The 27,357-nt window shown below is 45.2% G+C and overlaps 2 protein-coding genes across 3 annotated transcripts in view; one reads left to right on the forward strand and one right to left on the reverse strand.

Moving 5' to 3' along the window:
- Positions 1 to 27,357, forward strand: part of LOC143986892 (uncharacterized) — a 133,079-nt gene that overhangs the window by 88,985 nt on the left and 16,737 nt on the right. The window lies entirely within an intron of this gene.
- Positions 1,079 to 25,524, reverse strand: LOC143989553 (uncharacterized). Of its 2 annotated transcripts, XM_077489729.1 has the most exons (8): positions 25,383 to 25,524; positions 20,483 to 20,595; positions 20,269 to 20,366; positions 19,951 to 20,178; positions 19,665 to 19,871; positions 19,448 to 19,585; positions 15,202 to 15,343; positions 1,079 to 8,410 (listed from the first exon to the last, which is right to left on the reverse strand). In XM_077489729.1, the coding sequence occupies exons 2-8, from the start codon at positions 20,565 to 20,567 to the stop codon at positions 6,915 to 6,917; spliced, it is 2,394 nt and encodes a 797-aa protein (XP_077345855.1). In that variant the 5' UTR covers positions 20,568 to 20,595; positions 25,383 to 25,524; the 3' UTR covers positions 1,079 to 6,914. The 2 variants fall into 2 exon arrangements, with proteins under 2 accessions (XP_077345855.1, XP_077345856.1); XM_077489730.1 differs by lacking the exon at positions 19,951 to 20,178.

The raw sequence follows: 27,357 nt of genomic DNA on the forward strand, positions 1-27,357 counted from the left end.
TGATTGGACCACCAGCACACGTGTCATAATAATCTGGAGGTGTGTGTTCCATCAGTGGGCTGATTCTGGAAAGATGATCTCCAGCTGTGCACGTGTGTCCCGGGGTGTTTACAATGTATTGTAGAGTGTGGAGGGATGGACAAATCGGAGCGGGAGGGTTGTGCCACTGAAGGAAGACAGTGAAGTGTGACAGACAACCAGGTCATTGGGGGATGGGTGGTCGATATAAAAATGTATCTGAGAGAAGTGATCCATGGAGGGAACCTGTGGGGGAGAATTGTGAAATGAAATGGTGGTTCCATGAACATCTGTAACTGTACTTCCAAGGGGAGAGAGAGCAGAATGGGGGGTCAATAATAATAATTTGCATATATAGATTCTTTATAAATCACTTAATTACAAGCTCCGGCTCTGTTGCACACCTGACCATCTTTTGTGGCATCTTCCGCCTTTCTCCGTGGGTGGAATATTCTCTTTGGAAATGTCGCTCGTGAAGTCTTCTCACCGCATCAGAGCATGTTTTCTGGTGGAGTGTAAGGACAGTGACAATATCCTCTAGAAATATGAGGAAGGAGATTGCTATTTCCGTGAACTTGTGATAGGTCATGTACGAATTATAAATCACCAAATTGGAAAAGGTAAATCGATACTTTAGTACCCCTAGTGGGGGCAATGCACACCCCCCAATGAACAGATTATAATCATGGATGTGCTCAGGTTTTCGGACTGAACCATGTTTTTCTGGGGGGTAAAGGTGGTGGAAAAGGGGCAGTCTTGTGTAGAAGTTATCCAGGTAGAGGTGGTGCCATTGAATGAATAGTGGAGATGTCAGGTTCCAAACAATGTCTCCACTTGTCTCAGTGTAGATTGAGCAGTCAGAGGGATGGAGCTGGCCATCTTTCCCTTCATACACATGGACCATTGGACCCTTTCACACAGCTTGTATGGCTTCACTCAGAAATATAGCAAATTTCAGGAAAAAAAAATGTAGAGGTGTAGTTGCCGCTAGTAACAAACAATCCACCAATTCACCCCGCTGCCAGACTTCATACATCACTTGCAGAGACAATGAGCAGTCTTTTTATGGTTTTGTTGTTTTATTGGGGGGTACAACTTGGATAGGGATATGGGTTGCCCATAGAATCTACAATTGCCATCATATTTTAAGATTTAAGCACAACAGCACATTAGTTAGTGCCAGAAGATTGGATGTGCATATATACTGAAAACGAATCTCCTGCATCTCCATGCAGACTGTTGGTCCTCCTCTACTTAACTTCCGCAGACTATTCCTTCCAAGAGTTCTGCATCCATCACCGTGTGAAAGATGAACACATCAATTTGGACCGTGTAAAAGTGATGGTCTCAGAATTCTTTCTCCTCCTGCACAAACTTGTTTCCTGAGTTAAAGTAATGTCACATCTTCTTTTGAGAAATAAGGACCCCCTCTGAATAAGCCACTAAGCAGGCTCTGGTTGCTCACTGCTACTGGACCTGAGGCCTGCAGTACCTCTGCCCGGAGGCCTAGTAGCTTAAAAGCATGTGTTTGGATGGTTGACTATTGTTGCCAGCCAGCCCAACTTGCAAATCCTGTGCCCTCAGGCCACACAGATTTGACACAGATCCCCCACAGTCTCTTCTCTGATCCAGGACTCTTCATCATTCACTGTGTGTATGATGAAGACCTTGCTAATGACTGTGTAGAAGCAAAGTTCCCTCACAGACTTCCTGGCACATCCAGCCCTTCCACTGTGGTAGCACTCACCAACCTTCCACTGCCCTGAGTCCTTGGTGAGGAACTTGACCGGGCCATACGTTCTGGCAGCTTCACCTGCCCCAGGAGTTCTTTACCACAGGAACAAAACCAAAACTTTAATTTTTTTCAAAATGTTCGGTCTTTTTTTATTTGTTTAGCAAAGAGGTAATCAAATACCACCAAAAGAAAGCTCTATTTGTGGGAACAAAATGATAAAAATATAGTTAGGGTACAGTGTAGCATGACCGCACAATTGTTGTTCAAAGTGCGACAGCTCTGAAAGCTCAAAATTGTTGTGAGCAGGAAGTTGTATAAGTGCCCCCCCCCGGTATTGAAGTGGTTAAACATTTTCCCTTTACAATCGAATTCATTTTAGTATGGAAGATCATTTATAAGTGTGACTGTTGGGTTGAATGGATTTCTTCACTGGAATTCTTGTTGTTTGTTAATCATGGTGCTTTTTCTACAATAAAATATATTTTTACTCAACCGTGGTGTTCCAGAGATGTGTCCTTGGTAAGAATTTCTTCCTCCTTCCTTTTTGCACACCCTCTTCTTCTATCCTACGCTCCCTCACACCTTCAATCTCTCCCTCTCTACTGGCACCTTCCCCTTCCTTCTAAAACATGCACTGATCACCCCCATACTTAAAAAGCCCTCACTGAACCCCACCAACCTGAACAACTTAAGACCCATCTCATTGCTCTCGTTCACCTTAACTTTTAGAATGCTTAGTCTACACCCGTCTGAGCACCTACCTTTCTGAAAAAAAACCTTCTTGACCCTTTACAGTCTGGCTTTTTGCTTTTTCTACAATAAAATATATTTTTACTCAACCGTGGTGTTCCAGAGATGTGTCCTTCTTGGTAGGAATTTCTTCCTCCTTCCTTTTTGCACACCCCCTTCTTCTATCCTACGCTCCCTCACACCTTCAATATCTCCCTCTCTACTGGCACCTTCCCCTCCCTTCTAAAGCATGCACTGATCACCCCCATACTTAAAAAGCCCTCACTGAACCCCACCAACCTGAACAACTTAAGACCCATCTCATTGCTCTCGTTCACCTCAACTTTTAGAATGCTTAGTCTACACCCGTCTGAGCACCTACCTTTCTGAAAAAAAAACTTCTTGACCCCTTACCGTCTGGCTTTCGCTCGTAGCACTCCACAGAAACTGCCCTAATAAAACTCACGATTTACTAACTGCGAAAACCAATGGCCACTACTCCATACTCCTACTAGATGACCTTTCTGGGGCCTTGGATACTGTTGACCACCCTCTCCTTAATAAACTCCGTTCCCTTGGCCTCCAAGATTCCGCTTTATGCTCGTTCTCCTCCTACCTATCACAGCGCTCCTTCACTTTTACCTACAACTTTGTCTCCTCTCCATTTCCTCTTTCTGTGGGGGTCCCCCAAGGCTCTGCTCTTGGACCCCTTCTCTATCTACACCTCCTCCCTTGATAACCACCCACGGCTTCCAATACCATCTCTACACCGATGACACCCAAATCTATCTGTCTACTCCTCACCTCACTCCTTTAGTCTGCTCTCGTATTACTTACGAACTGAAATATTAGCATGGATGTTGCACCACTTCCTTAAACGCTTAAGGACCGCCTCACGCCAATGTACATTAGCAGAATGGCATGGTTGGGCACAAGCCCTAAGTGCCCAGCCATGGGTTGTGAGCGAGCCGCCGGTGCACTCGCGACCCAGTCCCGAGCTCCGCGACAGCGGGACCTGATCGCCGTCGGTCTCCCACGATCGGGTCACAGAGCTGAAGAACGAGGAGTGGTAAGTGTAAACAAACCTCTCCTCGTGCTTCCTACTGAGGCTTTCACTGATCGTCTGTTCCCTGTTATAGGGAAAAACGATCAGTGACGTCACAGGCGCCAAGCCACGCCTCCTACAGTGACTGTGGCCGCGATACCTGATCACCGCCGGTGTCCCGCGATCCGGTCACAGAGCTGAAGAACGAGGAGAGGTAAGTGTAAACAAACCTCTCCTCGTGCTTCCTACCGAGGCTTTCACTGATCGTCTGTTCACTGTTATAGGGAAAGACGATCAGTGACATCGCAGGCGCCAAGCCACGCCTCATACGGTGGCCACGGGACCTGATTGTTGCCGGTGTCCCGCGATCGGGTCACAGAGCTGAAGAACGAGGAGAGGTAAGTGTAAACAAACCTCTACTCGTGCTTCCTACCGAGGCTTTCACTGATCGTCTTTTCCCTGTTATAGGAAAAGACGATCAGTGACGTCACAGGCGCCAAGCCACGCCTCATACCGTGGCCACGGGACCTGATCGCCGCCGGTGTCCTGCGATCGGGTCACAGAGCTGAAGAACGAGGAGAGGTAAGTGTAAACAAACCTCTCCTCGTGCTTCCTACTGAGGCTTTCACTGATTTCTGTTCCCTGTTATAGGGAAAGACGATCAGTGACTTCACAGGCACCAAGCCATGCCCCCTACAGTTAAAAAAACACACACACACTTAACCCCTACACTGCCCCCTAGTGGTTAACCCCTTCACTGCCAGTGACATTTTTACAGTAATCAGTGCATTTTTAATTGCACTGATTGCTGTATTAATGCCAATGGTCCCAAAAATGTGTCAAAATTGTCCGTGTCCGCCATAATGTCGCAGTCACAATAAACATCGCTGATCGCCGCCATTACTAGTAAAAAAAAAATTATTAATAAAAATGCCATAAAACTATCCCCTATTTTGTAGACGCTATAACTTTTGCACAAACCAATCAATAAACGTTTATTGTGATTTTCTTTTTTACCAAAAATATGTAGAATACGTATCAGCCTAAACTGAGGAAAAAAATGTTTTTTTTAGATATTTTTGGGGGATATTTATTATAGCAAAATGTAAAAAATAATGCGTTTTTTTTTCAAAATTGGCACTCTTTTTTGTCTATAGCGCAAAAAATAAAAACCGCAGGGGTGATCAAATACCACCAAAAGAAAGCTCTATTTGTGGGAAAAAAAGGACGTCAATTTTGTTTTGGAGCCATGTCGCACGACCGCGCAATTGTCAGTTAAAGCGACGCAGTGCCGAATCGCAAAAAGGGGCTTGGTCCTTTAGCTGGAAAATGGTCCGGGTCTTAAGTGGTTAAACGAAATCTCTCGCTGGTAACATTCCCCCATGCCCCCCTTTATGACTTTTCCATCAAGGTCAATAATGCAGCCATCAATCCCTGCCCCCATGCCAGGATACTAGGAGTAATCCTGGACTCTGACCTGTCATTTCAGAACCAAATCCAATCGCTGTCAAAAGCTTGTAGGATTCACCTCTGTAACATCTCTAAAATCCCCCCTTTATAACTAATGAAAACATCAAGCTACTCATTCACTCCCTTGTTATCGCTCACCTTCACTATTGCATTTCTCTTCTCATAGTCCTACCTCCCCATAGGCTATACCCTCTTCAGTCTATCATAAATGCTGCTGCCAGACTTATCCACTTTACCAAAATCTCAGTGTCTGCTGCCCCTCTCTGACAATCCCTCCAATCCGTGTCTGCTGCCCCTCTCTGACAATCCCTCCAATCCGTGTCTGCTGCCCCTCTCTGACAATCCCTCCAATCCTTGTCTGCTGCCCCTCTCTGACAATCCCTCCAATCCGTGTCTGCTGCCCCTCTCTGACAATCCCTCCAATCCGTGTCTGCTGCCCCTCTCTGACAATCCCTCCAATCCGTGTCTGCTGCCCCTCTCTGACAATCCCTCCAATCCGTGTCTGCTGCCCCTCTCTGACAATCCCTCCAATCCGTGTCTGCTGCCCCTCTCTGACAATCCCTCCAATCCATGTCTGCTGCCCCTCTCTGACAATCCCTCCAATCCGTGTCTGCTGCCCCTCTCTGACAATCCCTCCAATCCGTGTCTGCCACCCCTCTCTGACAATCCCTCCAATCCATGTCTGCTGCCCCTCTCTGACAATCCCTCCAATCCGTGTCTGCTGCCCCTCTCTGACAATCCCTCCAATCCGTGTCTGCTGCCCCTCTCTGACAATCCCTCCAATCCGTGTCTGCTGCCCCTCTCTGACAATCCCTCCAATCCGTATCTGCTGCCCCTCTCTGACAATCCCTCCAATCCGTGTCTGCTTCCCCTCTCTGACAATTCCTCCAATCCGTGTCTGCTGCCCATCTCTGACAATCCCTCCAATCCGTGTCTGCTGCCCCTCTCTGACAATCCGTGTCTGCTGCCCCTCTTTGACAATCCCTCAAATCCGTGTCTGCTGCACCTCTCTGACAATCCCTCCAATCCGTGTCTGCTGCCCCTCTCTGACAATCCCTCCAATTCGTGTCTGCTGCCCCTCTCTGACAATCCCTCCAATCCGTGTCTGCTGCCCATCTCTGACAATCCCTCCAATCCGTGTCTGCTGCCCCTCTCTGAGAATCCCTCCAATCCGTGTCTGCTGCCCCTCTCTGAGAATCCCTCCAATCCGTGTCTGCTGCCCCTCTCTGACAATCCCTCCAATTACTAACAATAACATACAAAGCCATCCACAACTCAGCCCCCACCTACATCACTCATCCTGTCTCTAAATATCACACAAACTGTCCTCTCAAGACCTCCTGCTCTAGTCTCCTCCTCACATGACCATCTCCAGAGCCTCTCCCATCCTCTGGAACTCCCTACTTTAGTCTGTCTGGCTATCTCCTATCTCTGGCTGCCTTCAGGCGAATCCTAAAAGCTCACTCCTTCAGGAAAGCCTACCTATCTCCAACTAACTTTTTATCACTTCCATCAGATCTTTCCCTAGTGTTATAACCCTTTGTACCACCTGCCCCACCTTATAGATTTAAGCTCTTATGAGCAGGGCCCATTTTTATTTTATTGTAACTGTACAGTCTCCCTTTATATTGTAAAGTGCTGCGCAAAGTGTTGCCACTATATAAATCTTGATTAATAATATCTTATATATTATACATATATAATATCCTTATGAACCGTTTCTTACATGATGAAAATCAGCCATGGAGTATATCTGAGGTGTATATCAGGATGTGCTTCTTCCCCACCTGAGAGCTGTGATGTCCAGCAACATTCATATAGAAGACATTTCCCACACTCAAGGCACTAATACACCTCAAGGGTTGTGTGGTATACCTGATGTACAGGAAGACAGGACTTCAGCAAGGTACAACTCCCTCACTCAGGACAGGAACGTGGCTTCTCCCCCACATGAGATCTCCGATGTCTGTGAAGGTGGGACGTCTGTGAAAAACATTTCCCGCACTCAGGACAGGATAGTGGCTTCTCCCCTGTGTGAGATCTCTGATGTCTGTGAAGATGGTACTTCTGTGAAAAACATTTCCCACACTCAGGACAGGATAGTGGCTTCTCCCCTGTGTGAGATCTCTGATGTCTGTGAAGATGATACTTCTGTGAAAAACATTTCCCACACTCGGGACAGGAAAGTGGTTTCTCCCCCGTGTGAGATCTCTGATGTGTGTAAAGATGGGACTTCTGTGAAAAACATTTCCCACACTCAGGACAGCAATACGGCCTCTCTCCCGTGTGAGATTTCTGATGTTTATAAAGATTGGACTTCACTGAAAAACATTTTTTGCACTCAGGACAGGAATATGGCTTTTCCCCTGTGTGAGACCTTTGATGTTTGACAAGATCTGCATTTGTTACAAAACATTTCCCGCACTCCGAACAGAAAAGTGACTTTGCCCCCGTGTGAGAACTCTGATGTCTGTAAAGATCATGTTTCCTTGAAAAACATTTCCCACACTCACGACAGGAATGCGGTTTCTCTCCCGTATGAGACCTCTGATGTGTGTAAAGATTGGACTTCCGTGAAAAGCATTTCCTGCACTCAGGACAGGAATACGGCTTTTCACCTGTGTGCAATCTTTGATGTGTGTAAAGACTGGACTTCCTTGAAAAACATTTCCCACACTCAGAACAGGAATGTGGCTTGTGTTCTGTGTGAGATCTCCGATGTGTGTAAAGAAGGGACATCTGTGAAAAAGATTTCCCACATTTAGGACTTGTAGGCTTTGCAGACATATGCGATTTCTGATGTCTGTAAAGATTGGATTTATCTGAAAAACTTTTTCTGCACTCAGGACAGGAATATGGCTTCTCCCCCGTGTGGGACCTCTGATCTGTGACAAATTTTGCTTTTAATAAAAAACATTTCCCGCACTCAGGACAGGAATATGGCTTCGGACCTGTGTGACGTCTTTGATGTGTGTAATAACTGGACTTGTCTGAAAAACATTTCCCACACTCAGAACAGAAGTACGTTTTTTCCCCTGTGTGAAGCCTTTGATGTGGGACCAGATATGATTTTTGTGTAAAACATTTCCCGCACTCAGGACAGGAAAATGGCTTCTCCAGTGTGTGAGATCTTATATGCACATTAAGTTTGGATTTAGAATGGAAACACTTCCCACACTCAGTACAGGAAAACCTCTTCTCTGTTGGAAGGACGGCCCCGTCCCTCACAGTCTGAGGTTCCTCAGGATAAGAGGAATACGATGGTCCATCTACACTGTGTGGTGCCGGATGGACATTTGAGGTAGTCGGGTTTTCTCCTGGACTATACTGTGTGATGTCCTCATCTTCTACTTTACAGTCTGGAGACAAAGTGAGACAATCCTCTGAGGTTTTCCTCATCTCCCGTCCATCTACTAAAATAGAAATACAAAGATTATTACTAGACATGAGCTGATTGGTTCCCCTAAACCAGGACTCCGCCCACATCAGGCAGCTTTGTCTCTGAGGAACTCACAATTCCCCCCTCAAGGTAACTAGTAAATGGATCCTCTGATCTCCTACCAGATCATTTCTTTATTCATGGACCTTAGTCAGAGAGTGAGGAAACAAGGAGAACTGTCTTTTATAGGAGTGACAGTGATGAGGGGATTATAGGACGAGTGTCCCCTCCCCCTCTATCACTCATTGCCATCTTCCCAACTAGGAATGAGCTGAACAACCCCCCCAGTTTGCAGCAGAACATGTGAACAGACAAAACATTTGTGTGAACACCGTTAAAGTCTATGGGACACGAACATGAAAAATCAAAAGTGCTAATTTTAAAGGCTTACATGCAAGTTATAAAAAGCACCATTTTTTTTTTCAGGAGCAGTGATTTTAATAATGCTTAAAGTGAAACAATAAAAATGAAATATTCCTTTAAATATCATGCCCGGGGGGTCCCCTTAGTCTGCCTGTAAAGAAGAGCATTTTTCTGACATTTATTACAGTACCACAGCAAAACTACATTTCTAAAAGAAAAAATGTCATTTCAAATTGCTCGCAGCTGTAATGTATTTCCGAATCCTGGCAATATAGATAAAAATCGTTGAAAGAACGATTTGCCTCATGTTGACGAGACAAGGGCCTAATCCCCACAGCCCTTGCCCAGTGGTTGTGGAGGTCTGTGGGTGGCTTATCAGAATCTGGAAGCCCCCTTTAACAAGGGGCACCCCAGATCCCACCCCCCCTATTTGAACGAGTAGGGGTACATTGTACCCCTACCCATTCACCAAAAAAAGTGTAAAAAAAGTAAAAACGACAGCAGATGGTTTTTGACAATTCCTTTTTTTTTTTTTTTTTTTTTTTAATAAAGTGCCCCGCAATGTAAATCCATTGTCAATCACAGCACCCGATGGTCCCATAAAAATGAAAAACTTTGCCTCCATGCCTTCCCCGCGACTGCCGTTTTTTTGCTTTGGCAGCTGTTATATAGGCAAGGGCGTGGCTACTGAGTGATGCAACTGAGCGACCCCGCCCCTTCTGATGTCATGTGATGGATGTGACATCAGTGGGGGTCGGGTCACCTGTTTACATCAGTGGGTGGCCCCGCCCTTGCTTATATAACAGCTGTCAAAGCAAAAAGATGTCAGTCACAGGGAAGCCTTCCAAGGAGGCAAAGTTTTTCCGTTTTTAAAAAAATATTTTTCGGGACCTCCGGGCGCTTTTTAATAAAGGAATTGTCAAAAACTGTCTGCTGTAATTTTTACATTTTTGACACTTTTTTTGGTGAATGAGTAGGGGTACAATGTACCCGATACCCATTCACATAGGTGGGGGGTGGGATCTGGGGCTTTCCATGTTCCGATAAGCCCCCCACAACCACTGGGCAAGGGTTGTGGGGATGAGGCCCTTGTCCCCATCCCCATGTTGAGGGTATGTGGCCTGGTACGGTTCAGGAGGGGGGGGAAGACACTCTCTCTTCCCCCCTTTTCCTGCACCCTGCCAGGTTGTATGCTCGGATAAGGGTCTGGTGTGGACTTTGGGGGGGCACGCCTTCTTTTTTTTTTAAATGTTGGCATGGGGTTCCCTTTAAAATCCATACCAGACCTGAAGGGCATGGTATGGGTTTTGGGGTGACCCCCATGCCATTTAAAAAAAAAAATTTGGCGCAGGGTTCCCCCTGCCTGTATTGATTAAATATAGAGTCTACACTGAATATCTAAATGCAGAGTGTAGTATGTGTATATATATATATCTCTCCATCTCTCAAATACACCACCTGCAAGCCACTAACCAACCTGCCAAATTTTTCTTCATACATAATTACACTATATACAGCAGCCAAGTAAGCAGTAGTGTGGGGAGTGGACTTGGCCCCTGAGCCTAAGTCCTAAAAATAAAAAATATTAACAACAACTTCATCCGTGCCCACCAATGCAGCCTGCCCATTTCCATCAATGCAGCCTACCTGTGCAGAGAGAGAGTAAAGAAAGAGGATTTCCAGCCTGATGATCAGAGCAGCGAGGAACATCACAGTTTTTATTTCAATTGCTGTGTTTTCCCTCCACTCACAGTCACATACAGCCCCTCCTCCTGGCCGGGAAACTTTGATATATGTCACACTGGATTGGACAGGTGATCTGTCTATCAAAGTCCCCGGATAAAGAGGAGGGGCTGTATGTGCTGTATTTCCAGTACAGTCCTCAGGAAGGATGTACTGGAAATGGAGTGAGTACAAAGAAGGGCAACAAAGCTAATAAAGGGTCTGGAGGATATTAGTTATGAGGAAAGGTTGTGAGCACTGAACTTTTTCTCTCTGGAGAAGAGACGCTTAAGAGGGGATATGATTTCATTATACAAATACCGTATTGGTGACCCCACAATAGGGATAAAACTTTTTTGCGGAAGGGAATTTAATAAGACTCGTGGCCACTCATTAAAATTAGAAGAAAAGAGGTTTAACCTTAAACTACATAGAGGGTTCTTTACTGTAAGAGCGGCAAGGATGTGGAATTCCCTTCCACAGGCGGTGGTCTCAGCGAGGGGGGCGGGGCATCAATAGTTACTATTAGATAAGCACCTGAATGACTGCAACATACAGGGATATACAATGTAATTCTGACATAATCACACTCATGGGTTGGACTTGTGTCTTTTTTCAACCTCACCTAGTATGTATGTGACAGCGAGTGCGGGGAACGCACAGCAATTGAAATGAAAGCCGTGATGTTCCTTGGCACCCTGATCATACGGCTGCCTGCTCTCTTTTCTCTTGCCCTCCGCGATCGCTGGGAGAACAGCTTTCATACAACCCCAGATGATGCCTTAATAAGGCGAAACGCGCCGGAAGGAGGTTTGCTGATGCCACTGCGTTGCCAGATTTTAATTTATACGCTTTGTATGTCTTCTCACATGCGAGTACCCATTTTTATATTCAATAAGCAATTTTATCTATGGTATCACGCTCTATTTTTCTTTTTCTCCCTCTCGGTCTATGTAATTTTGGGAAGAACCACAGTGTGTACCGGCTGCTATACTTTTGTTGGAGTTCCTCAGAATCAATTTGGTGAAGAATCCTGCTTATTTTTCGACATGTACTGAAGTTCAGAGTCGCTATGTCCCCAGGTGTAATTGCCTAATGAGTCTCAAAGGCTTGCTGGTGAATACGCCTAGTTGGGTCCATTGCATCCGGTAAGTTCACCAGCAAGCCTTTGAGACTCATTGGGCATACGCCTAGTTGGGTCCATTGCATCCGGTAAGCCTTTTTCCATAAGGTGGTGGGTATCTTCAGACAACTCATGCAGACACTTTAATTTATTTTCAACACTTTTCGGGACTTCTTCACACGCTTAGTTTTTTTGATTCACACGATTGTCTCCATTTACGTACAGTAGTTATCATTGTATCTTTTTCACCTTGTACTTTATGCAATTTATTCTATTTATTGTTTGTTTGCATATTTGCTCTGATCATCGATGTTAATATTGAGCATAGCTACACCAATATTTGCACAGTGGATTTTGACACGGATTGTGTATCATACACACATTTTGAGAAGCTCCACACTTTATTATTATTATTTTATCGTTCATGTTATTTTACAGAGTTTCTGTTGTGCAGGCAGCCAATTTGATATTGCAGATAGCACAGTTTTCCCTTTCTTCTCTTTAGAACTTTTCTTCCATACAATCCCGCATACTGGCAAGGCTCGCCCCCCCCGGCAGCCCATGCTTGCCAGCCCTCACAAAATGCGAGTGGAAAATTTGAGGGCTGACAGACTACAGTATATAGTGCAAGTGTCTGGAGTATTTTATGTACAACATAGAGTATATAGTGCAGGGGTCAGGAGTATGTCATGTACAATATAAATGATACAGTGTAATGGTCAGGACTCATAATATTGGTATTCAGTAATTAGTGGAAGCTTAAACGCTTACAAGTTGCAGAGGTCCCACACTGCTGCCTCCCATCTCCTGAGACTGAACTCAGTGACTTGGGTCTGAGACTATACAGACATATCCCTCCACCCGGCACAGCCAGCAGACAACAGAGCAAGTAACCCTGCGAGAATTCTTCTGCTGGAGATCTTGCTAGAAGACCCAAAGCACATACCCCAGGTGAATGAATGAATGAATGAAATACTTGTATAGCGCACAATGCGAACTGAATTGCCTCTAGGCGCTGTGGCGAGCCTTGATCATCTGCTAAAAGAGGAAGGTGTTAAGTTTTTACCTAAAAGCCAGGTGATTTTCTTCCAGACGGATGTTGATTGGTAGAGCATTCCATAGCCGAGGCCCTTGGACAGCGAATCTCCGATCCCCCTTGGATTTATACCGGGCTTTGGGCACGAGGAGGAGGTTTTTGTTGGCTGATCGAAGACTGCGGTTTGGTGTGTAATGATTTCTTTTCTCCATTAGGTATTGCGGAACTTCTCTATGCACGCATTTATGGGTGAGGCAAAGGGTCTTGAACGTGATCCGATTTTTTACGGTTAGCCAATGTAAGCTCCTCAGTGAAGGAGAGATGGATTCCCAGGGTTTTTTTCCTGTTATCAGCCTTGCCGCCGTGTTTTGGATCAGTTGTAATCGCGCAAGTTGATATTGAGGTAATCCTATGTAAAGCGAGTTTGCGTAGTCCAATCGCGAATTGATGATTGTTCCGACTACCACTGCTTTGTCATTCTTTGGGATAAAAGGGACGAGTCTGCGAAGCATGCGCAGCAGATGGTGAGATCCACTGACTACTGCTCCTATTTGCGCATCCATTGACATTTGTGCGTCTAAAATAACCCCGAGACTCTTGGCTTTGGTCTTTGGGGAGATAGTCTGCCCAAAGACGGTTATTGGAGACCAGGAGGTTTTGGTTGCGGGCTTATAGTTTGGGTGTAAGATAAGAAGCTCTGTTTTTGATTCGTTCAGCTGGAGGGAGTTAGTGGTCATCCAGTCCTCTATTGATTTTAGGCAGTTTTCAAGTTGTTGTTGGTGATCTTTTTTTCCATTGATCCGGAAATAAAGTCATGTGTCGTCAGCGTAAGGCCGCGTACACACGGGCGGATTGTCTGCCCAACTAAGTTCGGCAGACAATCCGACAGACAGTCCGTTCAAAATTTGCATGAACGGACTTGACCACACACGATGAGCAGACAGTCCGCTGAAAGCGTGCGTGATGACGTGTACAGCACGTACGACGGGACTAGAAAAACGACGTCCTATACACTGCAATGCAACCTTCGGCCGTGTAAATCCTTTCTGAGCATGCGCCATACTTAGTCCGTCCAACTTGCCTACACACGAGCGGACTGTCCGCTGAAACCAAGTTTGGACGGACAAAACCAAGTTTGAACGGACTGTCTTATGGAAATTCCGTAAGACTTTGTTCGTCAGACTGTCCGCTGAAGCCCACACACGAGCGGATTGTCCGCTGAAACACTGTTCAGCGGACTAAGTTGGACAGACAATCCGCCCGTGTATACGCGGCCTTAGAGTGGAAGCAAAGGTCTGAGCATCTGATGATTTGGAGGAGTGGGCGAATATAAATGTTAAAGAGAACGGGTGACAAAGGAGAGCCTTGAGGGACTCTGCAGGTGACTGCCCGAGTTTCGGAGAGGGATTTTCCTAGTTTCACTGTCTGTGACCAATTTCCTAGGAAGGACGCGAACCATTGGAGATCTATGTCTTGGACTCCGGCTACTTCTGTGAGGCGGACGAGTAGAGTGTTGTGATCTACTGTATCAAACGCTGCACTTAGGTCTAGCAGTACGAGGAGACACGGCTCTCCGTCATCTGCTGCTTCGAGGTGCCTAGGTCTAGTAACACTTATGGTGAAAATCAACATTTTGCTGCCAGCTGAACCCCAGAATCTCCATAAATCCAGTCTAGATACATAAATTGTGTCTGTAGCATAGAGAAGAAAGATTATCCGAGAGAAATACAGGACGGGGAACACAGCTCAGGAAACCCTAGCTAAATAAAAAAAATTATTTATTTTATTTTATGTCCAGGTAGTGTCATCCTCATGAAGCATCCAGTGATACTATGATGTTCTGTTTTGAGATAATAGCATTAGTAATTATGTATGTTATTTTGGATTTCTTTTTATATGCCATCCTTTTCACATGCAATTTTTATTTTATTTTTTTAATTAGCATCTAGGCAATATTATCTTTATGTAGCACCCACTATTTTTATGATATTCCATTTTGGAAATAATACAAAGTACGCATGCTATTGTGGATCACTTTTTATATGCCTGGTTTTTGCATAGGTCTACTTTTTGTGATGTGTTCCATGACATAGAGTCATGCCGGGTTTTCCCTCTTGCCTTTTTAATGCAACTGTGTTGGTTAAATCATGTGACTTTTATATACACTATTTAAGTGTTACTTATTTGTTTTTCCATCAGCCATGACTAAGGACTAACGTCCAAAACGCGTAGACTCTTTTACATCTTTGTACATGTATTTAATAAAGAAATACAATTTTGGTTGTCATCCTGAGTGCCGACCATCCGTCTTATTCTGGTACGTTCTAGGTGTCAGCAGCCTCAAGGTCTGAGCACCGGACGGAGCTTTTATGTGGGAAGGTTGCTGCACCTATACACCTGTTTTTACAGCACAGGAAAGTGACCAGGGTATTACAGGCTGATATCACCCAGTCCCCGCCCTACTCTGGGCCAATCAGTGAGCAGTATGGGTGGAGGAATGTATTTAGTGTTAATGACCCACCTGTGCTGATCTCTGTAGGAGTGTCCTCCTCTATAAATGTCCCCTTTAGTCCATCCTCCTCCATAGACTGCTGATCATCCCTCACATACCTCTCTTCTTCTTCTGATTTCACCTCAAATTCTATATCCATTGGATCTCCACTCTAAATCAAGAAAATTAGAACATATCATCTGTAAGATATAAGCTTTATTATTGTGACATCACATAAAAAAATCCACACATTGTCTCTATAAGTGTAACATAGTAGGTGATGTTGAAAAAAGACACAAGTCCATCATGTCCAACCTATATGTCGGTATTACATTGTATATCCCTGTATGTTGTGGTCGTTCAGGTACTTATCTAATAGTTTTTTCAAAACTATCGATGCCCCCCCCCGCTGAGACCACCGCCTGTGGAAGGGAATTCCACATCCTTGCCGCTCTTACAGTAAATAACCCTCTACGTAGTTTAGGGTTAAACCTCTTTTCTTCTAATTTTAGTGAATGGTCACGTGTCTTGTAAAATTCCCTTTCACTGAAAAGTTTTCTCCCTATTGTGGGGTCACCAGTACGGTATTTGTATATTGAAAACGTATCCCCTCTCAAGCGTCTCTTCTCCAGAGAGAATAAGTTCAGTGCTCGCAACCTTTCCTCATAACTAATATCCTCCAGACCCTTTATTAGCTTTGTTGCTCATCTCTGGACTCTCTCCAGTTCCAAAATATCCTTCCTGAGGACTGGTGCCCAGAACTGGACAGCATACTCCAGGTGCGGCTGGACCAGAGTCTTGTAGAGGGGGAGTTGATCCCCTTTTTAATGCATGCCAATATTCTGTTGGTTGCTTTCCTTGCAGCAGCCTTGGCATTGCATGCCGTTGCTGAGCCAGCCTATCACCTACTAGGACCCCCAGGTCCTTTTCCATCCTAGATTCCCCCAGAGGTTCTCCCCCACAGTGTATAGATTACATTCATATTTTTGCCACCCAAATGCATTATTTTAGATTTGCCATGTAGTTGCCCACCCCATTCATTTGTTCAGATATTTTTGCAAGGTTTCCACAGTCTGCGGAGAAGTTATTGCCCTGCTTAGCTTAGTATCGTCTGCATATACAGACATTGAACTGTTTACCCCATCCTCCAGGTCATTTATGAATAAAATAAATAGGATTGGTCCCAGCACAGAACCCTGGGGGACCCCACTACCCACTCCTGACCATTCCGAGTACTTCCCATTTATCACCACCCTCTGAACTCGCCCTTGTAGCCAGTTTTCAATCCATGTACTCACCCTATGGTCCATGCCAACGGACCTTATTTTTTACAGTTAACGTTTATGGAGAACTGTGTCAAATGCTTCCTGTGACATGTTGTGAAGATAAACAATGCAGTTTTGGTTACTGAAGCCCCCCCCCCCCCCCCCGATTCCCTCGTGAAGACCGAGGAGAAGAATAAAATTAAAAACCTTCCTCATCTCTCCATCCTTAGTAACCAGGATTCCCTCCATCATCCTTTATCAGACAAATGATCTGACTTCCCTTTCTTACTATTTATGTGCTTAAAGAATTTCTTGGGATTTTTTTTTTTTTTTTTTTTTTAACTTTCCTCCACTATGTGTCTCTCATGTTCAATTAGCAGCCCTGATTGCACCCTTACATTTCTCGTTGCATTCTTTGTAAAGTTGGAATGCTGATGATAATCCCGCAGGATTGTATTTTTTGAAGGCCTTCTCCTTTGCTTTTATACGTTGTGGTTAAACCACCCAGGACTTTTATTGGCTCTTTTAAATGTATTTCCCATTGAGATGCACTGGTTAATGCCCTTATTTAATATGCTCTTAAAGCATACCCATTTCTCCTCAGTGTTCTTTGGTCCTAAGATGTTATCCCAATTTGTATCCGCTACCAAGAATCGTAGTTTAGGGAAGTTGGCTCTTTTGAAATTCAGTGTCTTTGTATTCCCCTTATGTTCCCCATTTGTGTGATTTATACTAAAACAAATTGACCTTTGATCACTACTTCCTAAATTATAAAACAAATTGCCCCATATTTTGAAATCCGTGATCAGGTCTGTATTGTTGGTAATCAGTAGATCCAGTAATGATTTATTTCTAGTTGGTGCGTGTACCATCTGACCCATGAAATTGTCCTGCAAGACATTTAGGAACTGAAGAGCCTTAGATGAATGTACGGTTCCTTCCACCCAGTCTATGTCTGGATAATTAAAATCCCCCATTATAATGACACTTCCCATTCTTGCCGCTAATCCAAATTGTGATAGGAGGTCTGGTTACCTCGGATCTAGGTGCATTAGTAAACCTACCACTAATGACCCCAGTACTACCCTCTGGAATATGTTCCATGCTGGCCCTCTCTACCTCTGGACGGTCCCCGTCGCCTAGTTTAAAAACCCCTCTTACTTTTTGCTTAGCTTCACTGCCAACAGATCTGCACCCTCCTCATTTAGGTGCAGTCCATCCCTTCTATAGCCGGATTGCCCCGGTAGAAGTCCATCTTGGACGAAATACGTAGGGCCTGGTTTCTCTGCTCCCCATATTGCTTTTTATGACATGTTATCACTGTTTTATTTATTTTTTGCTTCGTTACTTTACTTGCTGGTATTTTATGAAAATAAAAAGCCAATCTTTTTTTTTTTTACCTACACCATTGGGAGCTTGTGTCCTTTTTATGTTTTTCATAACACCTGCTCTAAGAGTGTATTGATCACCCTGAGTGACAAATTGGCGTTGGACCACCCCTCGATCCTGGATTTGGCCATGCAAGGGTCTCCAGAGGACGCTGTGGATCGATCGATGCAGACGGAGGATTCCCGGTGATCTTCTACCCTGTTCCTGTGTGGTTGTTTCTTTCCATGCGTTTATGATCTGGTGTCACTGACATGCAGGTCCAACAGCTCTGGTAAGAGTATCCATTTCTATCTACCCTCATTGATGCCATTATCTTCAGAGGTTCAGTCTGTTGCTGGCTTTTTTTATCCACGAATGGTTTTGATTTTTTGAAGGATTCACCAACTATCTGGATGGACATTTTGTGGACTTATACACTTTCTTATTTGATCCGTTTACACATTTCTTCATTGTTTATATGGTTTTAGCACATATTATGTCAGATATCAGCTCTACATTTCCACTCTCCCTCTATAGAGCTGGTAACCGACTGAAGTTGGCTCAGTTCTCCAGAAACTAAAACCCCTCTTTACTACACCAGCTCCTCAGCCATGTTTTCACTTCCCTAATCTCCCTCTGCCTTTCTGGTGTGGCTCGATGTGCCAGTAGTATTTTTGAGACTACTACCTTGGAGGTCCTTTTCCTTAATTTAGCTCCCAAGTCCCTAAAATCGTTTTTTAGGACACTCCATCTAACTCTGACTTTGTCACGGGTGCCAATGTGCACCGTGACAGCTGGGTCTTCCCAAGCACCTCCCAGTAATCTGTCCTCCAGATCTGTGATGTGCTGAACCCGAGCGTCTGGTAGACAACTTACAGTGCAGCGCTTCAGGTCATTGTGACAGATTGTCCTCGCTGTCCTAAGAACTGAGTCCCCTACCACCAAAATCTATAACTTCCCTTGGCTTTACTCCTACCCTCACTGGAGGAGTTATTCCCCCGGTAGCTAGGGGAGTCATTCAGCTCCAGCAGTGCTGGTCCCTGACCGGTTTCACCAATGTGACTCAATGGGGTATACTTATTTGGGATTCTCCTACCCTGGATCGGCCTCCCTGGCACTTCCCCCTCTACCTATCCTGACCGTCACCCATCTACTCTGCTTTGGTGCCTGCACCTCTTTATCTCCACTCGCCTCTGTGCTGGCCCCCGCCTTGTACAGTCCCAACTATCTTTTAGTACGGAGAGTCTTCTCAGTGTTGACAGTTGCTTCCCTAGATTCAGAACCTGGGCTTTCAGGGAAACAACATGCTTACATTTCGCACAGCAGTATTTACCCTCGATTAGATGATCAAAGAACGCACACACGCCGAGCATTGTACCTACAAAATTAATGAGGATTGGGGATTAAACCATGTCTATATTAACTAACAACTAGCTTCCTGACACTAATACTCAATACACAGGTACTCAACAAATACACCAAGTACTCAGGTTACTAACAATACACAGTGTCCCCACTACAGTCAGTCTTTTCTGTTAGGTATTACTTCACCGCTCTGTACCTGCTAAAATGCCCCTACAATCTGACACTTGTAGGTCTTGTCAGATTGTAAAAGCGTGTTTTACAAGCTCCGTCCCACCAACCTTGTAACAGTGAGGGATGATGTGATCTTCCTGTGTGGAATCCCGGGAATAGAGTCCTTCTGAAAACTCCTCCATCACTCCATACTCCTCATCCTCCTTTTTATACTCTTCAATATTATCACCCCCGAGGTTTCCACTCTGAATATATAATAAAACATTCATTGTAACAAACATGCTGTGTATAAATCAGAACTACCAATAATTGTCAATCATCTACCTGATGATGGTGAGGGATGGTGTGATCTTCCTGTGTGGAATCCCGGGAATACAGAGGACGGGGACATCTCTCTGGTGGGTTCCTGGTATTAGGTGGCTCCATCATATCCTTGTGTCCTTCTGAAATCTCCTCCATCACTCCATACTCCTCATCCTCCTCTTTATACTCTTCTTTAACATCAATATTATCATCCCCGAGGTTTCCACTCTGAATATATAATAAAACATTCATTGTAACAAACATGCTGTGTATAAATCACAACTATCAATACTTGTCAATCATCTACCTGATGATGGTGGGGGATGGTGTGACCTTCCTGTGTGGAATCCCGGGAATACAGAGGACGGGGACATCTCTCTGGTGGGTTTCTGTAGCTGGATGACTCCACCATGGTGTCCTGGTACAGATCTTTGTGTTCTTTTAGAAATTCCGACTCCTCCTTCAACCCATCCTCATCATCCTCCTTTTTTATCTCTTCCTTAACTTCAACTTTAGAATCTCTCAGGTTTCCACTCTAAATATATAATAAAAATGACATCAAAAGGTAACATTGTAGATAATATACAGATCCTAATGATACTATCAGTGATTGTTCCTCATCTACCTGATGATGGTGAGGGATGATGTGACCTTCCTGTGTGGAATCCCGGGAATACAGAGGACGGGGACATCTCTCTGGTGGGTTCCCATTACTGGATCCATCTGTAGGAAACACACACACTGACTGAATACATTGTTTCTATGTGTTTATCAGATGATGGGGGATCTAGGTGGAGCCTCCGTACTGCTCTCTCCTTTACAATAAAGTCTCCTCTTACCCGGTGATGTGAGGGGCGGCTGATTGTCCATCATGACGTCCTTGTAGAGATCCTTGTGTCCTTCTAAATACTCCCACTCCTCCATGGAGAAATAGACAGTGACATCCTGACACCTGAAAACAAACACTCTTTCGCATAAATATGTTGATGTACAATACAAGATGGATAGTGTCTCAGGCCTTGCTGCCCTCCAGGATGGGGGTGCCCTAGCAGTCAAAAGAGCGATAGATAAAGAGGGCACACCAGCCTTGTGCATTATCGTTAGATGAGTTTTATTAGGATAATGTAAAAACTACTCACAAACATGTGAAAGAAACCGCAATGTAAGAAGCCTTCAAGTCATGGCCACAGTCTCCAAATGATGAAAGAGGGCACACAAAGACCACTGCTGGTTGACGCATTTTGAAGGGTAACCTTCTTCCTCAGAAGCTGCGCTACACACATATATATATGTGTGTGTGTGTGTGTGCATACATGGGGGCACATTCCAGAGAGCCCCAGAGACCCTACCCAGTGGGCAGTCCAATGGAGGGGCAGGATCAGGGTGACAGCCAAAGTATAGCATCACAGTCCCGCCATATAGTATGAGTTTATAAGTTATAAATAATAACCTACTACCAAGAGAATCTTCACCTCCTTTACAAGACCCAGCCAGTTATATATATATATATATAAACATCAGGGGTTGTTTTAGCTTAAGAGTAGAGCTTACCAGTGAGCTGAGTCCTCGCCAGATATGCCATTTTAAAGGCTTGTAGGCCCACTTTTATTAAAGAAATAAAATGTTCGATAACAGAAGACTTGCCTACACAGGGGTTTCAGCTTTCCACAGCAACAATGAAAGTAAAACGAAAAATACCAAGCCATCTGGCTCTTTTTCGCAGCACTGCTGCTCAGACTTATGCTTCAGCCCTCTCAGCTCTATAACAGAGTTCCTGTACACCCAGTACCTCAGCACTCTTTTCCAGCTTCCTTTTTCAGCCCACAGGCTTGGACCCTCTGTCTGCTCTGACAGACCGACCTGTGCAAGACTTCTCCCTTGCTTGCCTGGACTCCTCAGGAGGGTGGAGCCCAGAACCATGGTCAGGTGTCTACAAATAGCCCAGCACACACCTGACCAGTCAGTATGCTGGTGTATCTCAAAACCTGGATCCAGGACTGGGGATTTCATCCCACCCGGATCGCTTTGAAATCCCCAGGCTCCAGATCCCAAAATGGATTTTAGTAAGCAATGAGGAAACTGAAAAGCCAGTTTCCTCCCAAATAAGCAAATAAACTGGAGTCCCTCAACCTGCCTGGTTGAGAATCGTCCCAATATAAAATATATATATATTAGGGGTGCAACAGATCGGCACCGCCGCTCGGATCGGCACACGCCGCAATCCGCGGAGCGCTCCGCGGTCATGGTCTTAGGAAAGGCCGCGGCTTCGGCCTAGTTCCGGAGCGGCGGCCACCTTGGTGCACCCGTCTGCGTTTACAATGTGATCGCTCCGTCAAATGATGGATCGATCACTTGTAAACAAAGATGACTTGTAAACAAAGCTTGCCAATATCCTGCAATACTTACCCTGCCAATATTCTGCCAATACTTACCCTGCCAATACTCTGCGATACCCAGCCATACTCCTCCATGCTCAGCCAATATTACATTGGAGGAAATTACATGGATATTACAGTGGGGAGATTGTGGATATTACAGTGGGGACTATATGGTGGTGGAATTTTCACAGGTTTTTGCAAATTAAATTATTATTTGCTGATCCGAAAAACGATCCGATCTGTGAGTTTTTTGATCCGTTGCACCCCTAATATATATATATATATATATATATATATATATATATATATATATATTTATATATTTAGGGGTGCAATGGGTCGTTGCTGATCCGTGGTCCGAAAGGGTCACCCCGTTCGGATCGGCACACGCCGTGTTCCGCGTTCTCGGACTTTCAGCCCATTGATTTTAATGGAAGTCGCATCCAAGCCAGATCATGACTTGTGGCATCCGACTTGTGCTCTGCGGATCTTGAAGGGGACCCCCACACCAAAATGAAAAACAAAAAAAACAGCATGGGGTCCTCCCCAAAATCCATACCAGACCCTTATCCAAGCATGCAGCCCAGCAGGTCAGGAAAGGAGGGGAGGGGAAGATGAGCAAACGCCTCTTTCCTGACCTGCTCTTCCCCACAACTCTGGTCGGTGGTTGTAGGGATCTGCAAGCAGGGGGATTATTGAAATCTGGAAGCCCCTTTTAACAAGGGGGGGGCCCAGATCCTGCTCTACCATGTGAATGAGTATGAGGTACATTGTACCCCTACCCATTCACCCCAAAAAAAAGCAGTATAGTGTAAATAAAAACAAGAGATGGTTTTTGACAAGTCCTTTATTAAAAATGAATAATGTTCCCCATCGTAGCTCCAACGCATCTTCTTCCTCTGGTCTTCTCAATCTGGTGATCTTCCTCTGCTGCCAACCTGGTCCTCCTCTGATGATGGCTTCCTTCAATGTGCCAGCTCCGTCCTCTGCCGGTTCTTATATAGCCATTTGGTTATGTCACCATGAGCCCCCGCCCCTTGCGATGCCACAACTCCACCTCTTGTGATGTCACAAGGTGTGGAGTCTCATGGTGACGTCGCCGGATGGCCACGCTCCATGGCTATATAAGAACCAGCACAGAACGGATCTGGCACAACAACGGGAGCCAGCATCAGAGGAGGACCGGGCCAGCAGTGGAGGAAGAATGCACAACTGGAGAGAGAAAAAAAAAAAAAAAGGAAGAATACCGCTATGACGGGGAAGATTCTTCATTTTTAAAAAAGGACTTGTCAAAAACCATCTCTTGTTTTTATCTACACTACACTGCTTTTTTGGGGTGATTGGGTAGGGGTACAATGTAGCCCTTATGCACATGTTAAAGGGGGTTTCCAGATTCCGATAAGCCCCTTGCCTGCATACCCCCACAACCACCAGCCAGGGTTGTGGGGAAGAGACCCTTGTCCCCATTATCATGGGGACAAGATACTGTGGGGTGGAGGGCACAGAGACCCCCTGCCCCAAAGAACCCACCCTCCCATGTTGAGGGAATGTGGCCTGGTATGGTCCATATGGGGGGGCACTCGCTCATCCCCCCTTTCCTGACCTGCGTGCTTGGATAAGGGTCTGGTATGGATTTTGTGGGGGACCCCACATTGTTGTTTTTGTTAGCGTGGGGGTTCCCCTTAAAATCCATACAAGACCAAAGGGTGTGATATGGTTTTGGGGGGAACCCCCTGCCATTTTATTCATTTTGGTATAAGGTTCCCTTTCAAGATACTGTACATACAAGGCTCAAAAGGGCTTGGTATGGATCTGTGGGAAGGACCACACTCTGTTTTTTTTTTTACTTTTGGCGTGGAGTTTCCCGCCAAGATCTTCAGAGCACAAGTCCGATCATCATGATCTGGATGGGACTTCCATTGAAATCAATGGATTCAAATGCAGATCAGTTAAGACGGCTCTCATAGGGAACCATTGACTTTGACATGTCAAATAGAAAAACCGCCTGATGCGGCCACGTTTAGCCGCGTCAGACTTTTTTTTTTTTACCGCTGTAGCACTGGTCTTCAGAACATGATGGCCCTGGGGTTTTTCTTTTCTTCAAAATGCCTATGTGACGTACAGCTCCTAAAAGCCTATGTGTATGTAGCGCTGGCTCCTGACGAGCAGGCGCTATTGTTTTTGAAAAGTTAAGTTGCCCGAAGCCACAGTTGGGCTTCAGGACTATTTCTCTAAATTTCTGGTTTCAGTACCAGTCCAGCTGGGTTGCACTGGGTTCTCCTAGACCGGTGTCACTGTCACCGCCGGCAAGAGTAGAAACGCAGTCTAGCTGGGTGCATCGAATGCCACTTATCTCTCGGAACCAGCCCAGTGGGAGTGTTTTCTGGGGGGTGGTATTTAAGGTACAGACGCCATGTTGGCGAGAGATTATTTTCTGTCTGTTTGGTTCTGGTGGTCCTCCTGACCCAGCCCCATGGCTTTCCTGGCCTGGGGTGCAGAACTATGTATCCTGTGTCTCGGGGCCGGCTGGCCCAAGGCGACGCAACTGCAGGGACAGGCCCGAGCGAATTTCGGGGGCCTACTGATCCAAGGATGGTCCGGTGCTGTCTCATCTGAAGGGAGAGGCCCAGCAACTGAAGAACCCCAGGGGAGGACACTTTCAGGAGAAGACCGTGCGCAAGGCTGGTTTCTCTGACTAGTTGAAGGACTCAACCTGGATCAACACTCATATGGTATCGCTGGATCGGCTGAGAGAACCTGGTACCGTATGTCAGTTCTTAAAATGTATCCATATCCCTCAGTATCGCTCAAGTGCATCTCACAAGTCTGTGGCAGAGACTTTTTCGAGCATCCCACCGGCTGCTAGGCCTAGTGAGAGAGGTCTATCCGGGGGTTGTTAAATCCAGTTGTGAAACAGTTTTTATTCTCTGGATTTGACTTCCATCTTGCAATCTAAGTGCCTGAACTCACTCCTAACCCTCTACCCTTTATTGAGAGACTTTGTTTTGTTCTAAATAAATAACCCAAATGACGATTCAGTGTCAGTTTCCACATTCTTTGGGCCATCTACCACGGGAACCCCAAGACGGAGAAGCAAGCAGGTGAGGTAACGGTAAGCCCAAATAGAACCAGCAGCTCCTTCGGGGGTCAGTGCTACATGTACATGGAAAGGTGTTAAGAATAAAGTTTGATGCTGGTAAAAGCGGCTGTAAAATCGCCCCGTGTGCACGAGGCCTAATAAAAAAAAAACATAAAGTCCCATCTACAATCTCCTGTTCTGGATCCATAAAAACCCTCCACCCATGTGCTGTAATGGTGATCTCTTCAGTTCCTCCATCCCATGTGCATCCAACACGCTCACCTTCCTTATTTCACCTCAATATCAATCAAGGTCTCAACGTGCTTATTGCCTCACCATGGGCTTTTAGGTATCTATGGCCGTGGGAAAGGAAATCTCCTGTTCTCCTCCGTCTTTTCTCCAGCTTTACTCCACCTCAGGAACTTCCTCTATATACCCGACATCACTTCCTGTCTACCATAGAGACTTCCTATCTAGACGTGAGATCACCACCTTGTGGAGTTTAGGGGAACGGCAGCCCAAAGAAACAGCTAAGGCTTGCTTCACGTCTATGCAATTTGCTTTTGCAGTTTGTTTCTGCGGTGCATTTTTAAAATAATTTTTCGTGTGTTTTTGATGCATTTTACGTTTTGCATTCTTTATGCTTTTTTTGGCCGGTTTGTTGTTGGGTGGATTAAAAAACGCAAAATCAAGGTAACTTTTCTGCAAAAGACACACTACATGCATGTTTGCAGCTTCTGCACTAAAGTCTATTGAGCCAAAAAATGCAGCAGCTGAAAAAAGAAGAAATGTGAACGTGTCCCATGGAAACCATGATAAATGGACCGTAGTGCCTTTCCGCAAAAGGCATACAAAAATGCATAGGTGTGAACCGAGCCTCCATCCGGCACTGGGCACATGATCTCCCTGCCTGCAGATTCAGAGTGAAGGAGAAATCTCCCACACTTCTCTTATAAGCTGCTCAGTAGAAGATATTTCCCACCACCACACACAGAAATAACGCTAATGTGAACGGGTGATCAGGGTGTTCCAGGCATACCATGTGCACACCTATGATGGCAAATCATCTTCTAAAACTGTCTGGAATTCCATCCATTTCACACCCATTTCATTTTCTTAGCAGATCTTAACACCCATTTCCCTTTCTATGTCTTAGCAGATCTCCTGTGGACTATTAGTACCCATGTCCCTTTCTATGTCTCAGCAGATCTCCTGCAGTCTATTAGCACCCATATCCCTTTCTATGACTCAGCTGATCTCCTGCAGTCTATTAGCACACATTTCCCTTTCTATGCCTCAGCAGATCACCTGCAGCCTATTAGCACCCATTTCCCCACGAGAGAATAAAATGGTGGAAGTTCCAATTTTTTATGTCACATGATATTAGCGCGATGGATTAGGAAACAAAATTTCAGTGAAAAACGCACTAAAGGTAATTTTTGATGCCACAGGCACAATCTATGCCCCAATTCATAGATCTTAGACATGTCCAGGCTGAGAATTGTGGTGACAGACTGCAGTCCCCTATATCCTCCATAGGGGGCACTATAGAATCCCCTCGGGTCCTCAGTGTAGAGCTGACTGTGAATAATAGGCTGAGAATAAGACTACTTTCACACTAAGGTGCTTTACAGGCGACATGTAGGATGATTGATGTTTTTGTGTTTAGGCGCCCCCAGCACAAGTGTTCATACATGGGGGGGGGGGGGGGGGGGTTGGTTGGGGGAATAGTAAAACATCTTTGTTTGGGGGATTTTAAATGCTCGAACTTAAACTTTTTCTTTCTTTAAATTTCATCTCAGAGCAGACAAAAAATCAGATGAGATGATTGTTTGGTGATAGGTTCTCTTTAAAGAGACCTCCAGGATCCTTATCATCTCCCTCTGATGTCTCCTCTGTCCTCTGATGAAGATGATGGACCTCTGATGTCTCCCCTGTGCTCTGATGAAGCTGATGGACATCTTATGTTTCCCCTGTACTCTGATGAAGCTGACGTACCTCTGATGTACCCCCCTGATCTCCGGCGAAGCTCATGGACGTCTGATGTCTCTCCTGATCTCCAATGAAACTGATGAACCCCTGATGTCTCTCCTGACCTCCGATGAAGCTGATGGACCTCTGATGTCTCCCCTGTCCTCAAATGAAGCTGATGGACCTCTGATGTCTCCCCTTATCTCCAATTAAGCTGATAGACCTCTGATATCTCTCCTGTCCTCTGATGAAGCTTATGGACCTCTGGTGTCTCCCATGTCCTCTG

This window comes from Lithobates pipiens, unplaced genomic scaffold (assembly GCF_037356315.1).
Source record: "Lithobates pipiens isolate NorthernLeopardFrog02 unplaced genomic scaffold, aLitPip1_a1.2 Scaffold_18, whole genome shotgun sequence".
Taxonomy (NCBI): domain Eukaryota; kingdom Metazoa; phylum Chordata; class Amphibia; order Anura; family Ranidae; genus Lithobates; species Lithobates pipiens.

Coding starts and splice junctions, on each gene's coding strand:
- LOC143989553 (XM_077489729.1), bottom strand. CDS start 20,567: ATGGAGGAGTGGGAGTATTTAGAAGGACACAAGGATCTCTACAAGGAC. Junction 15,344..19,447: donor TCATCCCTCACTGTTACAAG/GTTGGTGGGACG, acceptor TTCTTGATTTAG/AGTGGAGATCCAATGGATAT. Junction 8,411..15,201: donor TCCTACAGAGATCAGCACAG/GTGGGTCATTAA, acceptor TTTCTATTTTAG/TAGATGGACGGGAGATGAGG.